Source organism: Dipteris shenzhenensis, chromosome 16, assembly GCF_047967505.1.
Source record: "Dipteris shenzhenensis isolate YYH24624 ecotype China chromosome 16, Dip_SZ_1.0, whole genome shotgun sequence".
Taxonomy (NCBI): Eukaryota; Viridiplantae; Streptophyta; class Polypodiopsida; order Gleicheniales; family Dipteridaceae; genus Dipteris; species Dipteris shenzhenensis.
Window position 1 is genome coordinate 16,764,357 of NC_141611.1, and position 7,291 is coordinate 16,771,647.

The window sequence follows — 7,291 nt, forward strand, 5'->3', positions numbered from 1 at the left end:
GAGCCACGTGTCCTAATATAAGCCTTGGATTTAATTTTGATCTGAAGGCCTACAATACTTGATGAAAAGCATGCTTTTGGATGAAAAGCATGCTTTTGGATGAAAAGCTCTTGGAAGGCATGAGCGCTTTTGAAGGTCTCTAAATCTATATATTTCACAAACTTCAACTCTTTGGATGGTCTAGCTGATGTTGGCTCTACCACCCTCTCTCTCCAACATCGCTGACATAGAGAAACCACTTCGAACGTAGAGACACGATTTCCATGGCAAATAATAGAAGAAATCATGACAGCAATTGGAATACATGTACACTCATTGGGATTTAGGTAATATATCATTCTCTTACATATTCGTGATACTCAATCTCGACGCTAATATTCTCGATGATTACAACCTCAGCGCACGGGGAAGGGCCCGTTCCCTCGGATTATAACTATTTGGGGAAGGAAACACCCCGCCTCCCCACCCACACTATGTGTGATTATATAAAATATACACATATCTATATATATATGTTTTCAATTTCAAGTTCTATGCTTTCTTTTGCTTTTTCATATTCTAAATTCTTCTTTTTCTATTTGTGTGCCGAGGTGTTCGCAAGAAGGGAACACTTAAACACATACGCCATTTGGTCAGGCCTGCTATTGTCAGCTTAGTTTATAGTCAGGTATTTTTCAAATACCATCATATCATCCTTTCTTCATTGTTAATTTGTAATCAACATATTCATTCATTCCCCTTAGTTATTCTTTTATATTACAACTTTCCCTTCCTCTTCCCAATACAGCTCAAAAGTACTATTGATATACTAAGCATAAAGTCGGTTACAAGTACTCTCCAAAATAAGTCGAAGTGAGAAAGAGCACAAAAGGCGAGTAATATTTGAAGAATGTCTTCTTCATGCGCAAGCATCATGCATAATGAGTCTAGGGCATGTGTAATATAGTAATGTGTAGAATGAGCGTCCGGAGCCACTGATAAATGGGAGGCTTGCTTGCAGCTGTAGAATGTAAGAAGCATCTAACTCTTTGCTTGCTTGCTTGAAACTCTCGACCCTTCATCGCCTACAATAGCTCTCGGCTATGGCAGCCACCATCATCTCCGACTCCACTCTGCGCGAATTCGTTGCGAGCTCTGCCGAATTCAACGCTGCTGTGGACGCCCGCTTCCAAGAGCTTGACCTCGACCATGACGGCAGCCTGTCACGCTCGGAGCTTCGCAGCTCCTTGGAATGCATGCGCCTTCTGGGCATGCCGGAGAGGAAGACTCCCCAAGAGCTTGACGACTTTTACGCGGCCCTGTTCAAGAAATTCGACACCAATGGCAACGGCGCAGTCGACGCTGAGGAGTTCAGGTCGCAGATGAAGGACATCATGCTGGCGATGGCTGATGGACTGAGAGGCTGCCCTCTACAGATGCTGTTGGACAACGGAAGCATTTTGGCAGACGCGGTGAAACACGAAGAAACAGCTCGCGCTTGTTGATTTGCCGCTCCAGCGATCTGTGTGAAGAAAGGATTCATATCGAAAAGAACGACTTGTTGCTTACGTCACCTGTGCATGTTAGGTCATTTCAATTCATCTAAATACATGTTTGCTTAAACGACATTTCGGTGCATCTAATTTGTTTTTAATATGGATATTGATTGATGTTAGCATATGATGCTATCGAAATAAAGTTGTTAATGCAAGCCTTCACACCATTTGCAAAAATTGTTTTATATTATATTATTTGGATAATTTTATTAGTCAAAAGAGGATGGCATTCAAACCTTTACAAAATCTTATGAAAGTAATATATGCACAAATGCTAGCTCTAGCATGTTATCCTTAATAATATTTGACTCTCACAAATGGCCCTGAAGTGGAGATAGTTCCATCTCTCATAAGTTTTAGCCACAACCTTTTTTGTAGCAATCAAGGTTGCTATCTCCCATAGCATATTGTTCCCAATAAGCCAAGAAAAAGGGAGATTTGCTCCTCTCAGCCATCCCCATATCCCTTGGATAGTAGGATTATCTCAACATCCCTAGGACCTAAGTAGCACAATATTCCCTAGTAATATGGTACCATGCTAAAATCCTTCATGACCCCAAACCTTGAACATTAGTTCTATTTCAAGTCCTTATCCTTTGTGAATTCCTAAATGCGATGCATGGTGATACGACAAAAGGCCATCAATTGTTAGTAGTATACCTTGGACTTTGGAAAACATTACAACCTCCATAACCTTACGAATTTGGTGAGCTCCTAGATTGCTTGGTGTATTCCATGTTCTTGAGATTGATACATCAAAATGGCTCCCATGGATGGTTTGGTTGCAACGGCACCTGAGCTTAGAATGTTGGACTCCTAATTCATTGACATGCATCACTATTTTTGTGGAGCTTTACCACATGCGTGTAGATAGTACTTCAACATACTGGATCACCAATTAGGATCATTTGAGCCGTGACCTTGATGGAGAACTGACCACAAGCAAAACCCCTTAATGGGTTCTTTCACTTGGTTCTGTAGCTATTATATTGTAGGACTACCTTTGTGTTTCTAAGTAGGAACCCTTGCTTAGGGGGTTCGACTCATAGAATGTTAGTGTACCACATGCATTCAAAAGGGGAGGTTTCCAATTGAACTTTAGGAAAGGGTTTTTTTAATTCAACTTTAGAAAAAAATCTATTAGTTCATTAGCAAAGAAGGGTGGTTTTACTGCGGGGGCATTTCAGTTGAGGGGTTTTTTAATTGCCCCTTGAATGTACATGATACCCAAGATTTCTTAGTAGTGCACCCCCTGAGAGGCCTTGCAATCTCCAACCAACACTCTACTCAAGCATAGTACTAACCAATTGTCCCTTGCATGGTTTATGATCCCTCTAAGTAAGAAACTTTGTGTCCATATCTAACAGAGCAAAGGGTGGAGTTAACTCATTTGTTGTATTCTTTATATCTCATAAGTTCTCCCACACTCAAATTCCATGGTCCAAAGTACTGGTTCCTCGAGTCTACATCTAGGTAAACAAAATTCCATTCCAGCTGAAGAGCATTAGGGGAGATTTGGGGTCTGAAAAGGATTTCCAATTAGTGTTTCCAAATTTAAAGGGATTAGAGAGCCATTTGAGGTGTACCAATGAGAGTGCTATGAGGTGAGGAGCAATGCCATGTTGAATTTGACAACCTAGAGTTTGGACCCATGATCTTCACTCCGAGCCCTTCATCTAATCTTCAATCCAAGGGATATATTCAAATTTAAGGTAGAGCACTCCCAGCCATTAGATCAAGGGATACCATCAAAGGAAACCCAAAGGAAAGAAGGATCAAATATCCACCCTTGATCAATAAAAGATCTAATGGAAAAGATGAGAGAAAAATGTGCTTCAATAAGGGCCATAGATTTGCTAATAGATCCAAGGGAGGAGATGAATGCAAATGGCGCTTCAATCCGGGCCCTAGATTTGGAAGTAGATCAAGGGATGAGATGAGGGGAAAAGGCACTTAAATCTTGGCCCTTGATTTGCAAGTGGGCAATGGCACTTCAATCCAAGCCATCAAATAGGCGCTTCAATCCTAGCCCTCTAAAATGCACTCAATCTCAACCCTCCATTAGGCGTCTCCATCTCAACCATTGATCTTGGACTTGAATTAAGGACCCATATTAGAACCCACCTTTCCCCTCTTAATGAGGCCTCCTGAAAGTCAAATTTTGCCTTTTGGAGGCCACCAAAGTGCATCCACCATACACTAAAGGCATCCTAGTCCTTTGATCTATGCACCATCCATCTCCATCCAAAGGCCAAGGTTGCCCAATTTCAAAATAAAGGTACTCATGTCAATTGATTTAATACTATGGGTCCCTTATCCCATGGGTTACCATGGTAGGTTCATTTCTAATTAACTTAATTCATTTCTTTATCCATTCCTTATGAGGCCCTTTTGAGATCCCAAATCTCCCCTAATGTATATCCCACAAAATGCAATGTCCCAAACAAGAATCACCAACTCAAGGATCCACTAATAAACATGTAACATAGCATGTTAGTTCCCAAAGGGTGATTTTTTAAATAGGGGGACTTATAGGCCATTTACATTGCATGAGGGGGTTTATAAATTTATAGAAACTTAGTTTAATTGATATGTGTAAATTAATGAAGGGGGGTCTATATTTTACATTTTAAAATGTATACATGCTAGAGGGGGTTTATCGCTTCATGAGAAAATGAAAATTAGGGGTATTTTTAGTACATGATTTCTTGCACTTGCTATATGGGGTTTGTGAAGAGTGACCCCCTTGGGAAATCACCTTGCATTACACTTCTACTAGCATTTTAAATTATTAAAAGCCAAAGTATCTCACATCTTCCAAGGGTGCAATTACCTAGATCAAATTATGGGCCTTTGGTCTAGTTGTGCAAGCACACAATGTCCTTCCATGAAACACCATTGCATTGCCTCATGCGCGTTTACTTCTACAACTACATAAAAAACAATAGTGGAAATTACATTGAACCATTGTCACACCAATGTTGCTACCTTGTCATGAAGATCCATAGCGTGTAGTCCACCAAGCTCCTTATCTATTTGAAACCTATCTAGGGCAGATATTCCAACCAATTACAAAAGTCCTTTCTAATAGCATCCATTAAGATCTAAAGAAGCACCACATGCTACTAATGTATATAATTACAAGACAATATATGTGTGATAACTAGCACTCCTCCATTCCATCTAGAGCTATTGCTCTCTCCTTTTGGACTAGTATATTTCCTTATACTTGGAAAGAAACAATGTATCTCTGGCTCATGTGAAATTCACTCTCGTACGCACCCTCAAGTGTGTAAACCTCATGCTAAACACCTATTTCATTAATTTTGGCCTAGTGCACTGTCCAAATTCGTTTTGTGAGATAATTTTGGATAAAGCATTTTAAAAAAAGAGGCTCTTATAAAACAAAACTTTAAGTCAAAAAGTAAGATTTTAAAAAATTAAATTAGAAAAAACGACGTGACATGTTATTAAAACTAGAGTATATTAAAAAAAGAGGACTTCATGTTGTTAAAAGAGACAAAAAGTAAGATTTTAAAAAATCAAATTAGAAAAAAAACTAGAATACATTTAAAAAAAAGCATGACACATTTGTACAAGAAGTAGATCATATAACTCAAAGCCATATGGTGTTAAAAAACACCTTCCATTAGCTCAGCCTAGAAGATGTCATCTTTGTCTCTCTTGTCTATTACAACTTTACATTAGAGAACTAAAAAGTCTTTGTGGAACTGTAGTTTTATTTCTTGTCTATTATAGTTACTTTAGAAAACACATAAGTCTATGGAATTAAATTTCACAGTTACTTTAAATTTCTATGGAATTAAATTTACATCACTTGACTATTAAGTCATTAGAGAGAGCATATGTCCTCGAAAGTGCCTACTATGGCATTGGCTTCATGAAAACAAGCAGACTTTAAACTTCCAGGCCATGCATAACTAGGGCTTGGCATCGCAAATCTCCTCACAGACTCTCCTCACAACTTGTTTCAAATCTTCTGCCGACTTGTAAGAATTCAACAACTCTTCTTTTCTCTCTTAGCTTTCCTCATCTTCACCATTTTTTTCAATACAGCTTCTAGCCACCGCCATATCCTGTACAAAAATTTAACTCGTTCGCATAAGAAGTACGTGATTAAAAGAAGCGAAAAAGAAAGCTAAGGATATTCACCTCTTCTGCTGAGTTCAAATCAAGCAGCCATGTGCGTAACATATCATCCTCGAATGATTTTCCCTTCATTGGTCCATATAAAAGAGATCTAAGGCTGATGGGGTTCCTAGAGTTAGGGTCCTTTGCAAGGATCCTAACCTCAAGTTGGATCACGTTATGATCCAATGCCCGGATGGTTCCTTTTTTCGCCAGAGAGTAGAGATTTCAGGCACACAGGACCAGTGCAGGATTTGCAGGACCTCTGGACACTTTGCCCCAGGAAGAAGAAAAGGCCCAAGAAGCCCTCTGGTACAGCTACCGCCCCATGGCCTCGATAGGGGGGACAGGGGGGTGGTATAGGTCCAGCACTTGCTCCTCGGCCTCGACAAAGGGGTGGTACAGGTCCAGCACCTGCTCCTCGACCTTCGCATGGAGGTCCTCCTCAGATTGGTGGTAGTACAGGTCCAGCACCTACTCCTCAGCCTCGACAGGGGGGTGGTATAGGTCCTTCACCTGCTCCTCGACCCCCACCTACCTCAGGAACACGCGACGCTCTCCAGTGGGTTCCGGTACGTGTGCAGATCCCTCCTTCAGTTCACGAGGGTACTTTAGTGGACTCTGCTTCACCTCAAACTATCCCTCCAGTCTCACCATGCACAGTCCGAGACGCTGAAGCTTTGACCTCCTCCCCGGTTGCAGCTTCTTCCCTAGATCCAGCGGTGCCAGATGCTCTTCTTGAGGCAGGAGAGGTCTTCGCGGCTGGGCAGACACAGGATAGAGAGCATTCCTCACTTCCTCCCTTGGAGAGGGGGAAGGGGATAGCTTACACTATTGATCCTCTTCCCTCACAAGGGATCCTTCACACTCCGGTGTCTGGCTTGCAGAGGGTTCAGATTTCCCAGAGGAGGAGTTTGTGCTCGCTACTTTTGGGGAGCCAGTGATTGGGTTTCTTGTTGACAGGGCTTCTTCTTCAGGTGCCAGGATTCTTTCCCCTGTTGATTTTCCACCACTTGGTTCCATCCCTCCCTCCTCGAGCAGGAGGTCTTCCCCTGTTGAGGGGTTTGTTTCCGCCACTAGGTCGGGTAAGGTGTTCCACTCTACATCCTCCCGTCGATGAGGATTATTAGTTGGAACATACAGGGCCTAGGTGGCATCCCACATCGCCGCCATAGACAACTGATCTGGGATCAGCTTCATCCAGGTGTTACAGGGAGTTCCATTGATATATTATTTATTCAAGAGCACAAGCTGGATTCTAGAGATTGTGCCAAGTTAGTCAAGTTGCTTTCTGGCCATACTTTTTGGTCGCTGCCTTGGGCACTAGGGGGGGCACTTCTATTTCAGTTTCGCAGTCGGTTCTCCCCTTATTGGTTGGGCACGGAGTCATTATTCCCTCTAGAGCTCAGTGGATTATTCTTTTGATTGGAGGGCGTAAGGTTGGTTTCCTTCACCTATATGCCTCCAACATTAGAGGGGAACATGTCCTTATGTGAAAGACTTTGCTCTCCTGGGCCCCCATTGTGGATTCATGGGTGATTGGAGGTGACTTTAACATGGTCGAGTTACCGTTAGACAAAAAAGGGGGTAGAGAAGGCGGACTTCAC

General features: G+C 41.9%; 1 protein-coding gene across 1 annotated transcript; it reads left to right on the forward strand.

Moving 5' to 3' along the window:
- Positions 1-969: 969 nt before the first annotated feature.
- On the forward strand, positions 970-1,497 carry LOC147892618 (uncharacterized). The gene has a single exon (XM_087387804.1). The coding sequence runs from the start codon at positions 1,083-1,085 to the stop codon at positions 1,482-1,484; it is 402 nt and encodes a 133-aa protein (XP_087243930.1). The 5' UTR covers positions 970-1,082; the 3' UTR covers positions 1,485-1,497.
- The last annotated feature ends 5,794 nt before the right edge of the window (positions 1,498-7,291 follow it).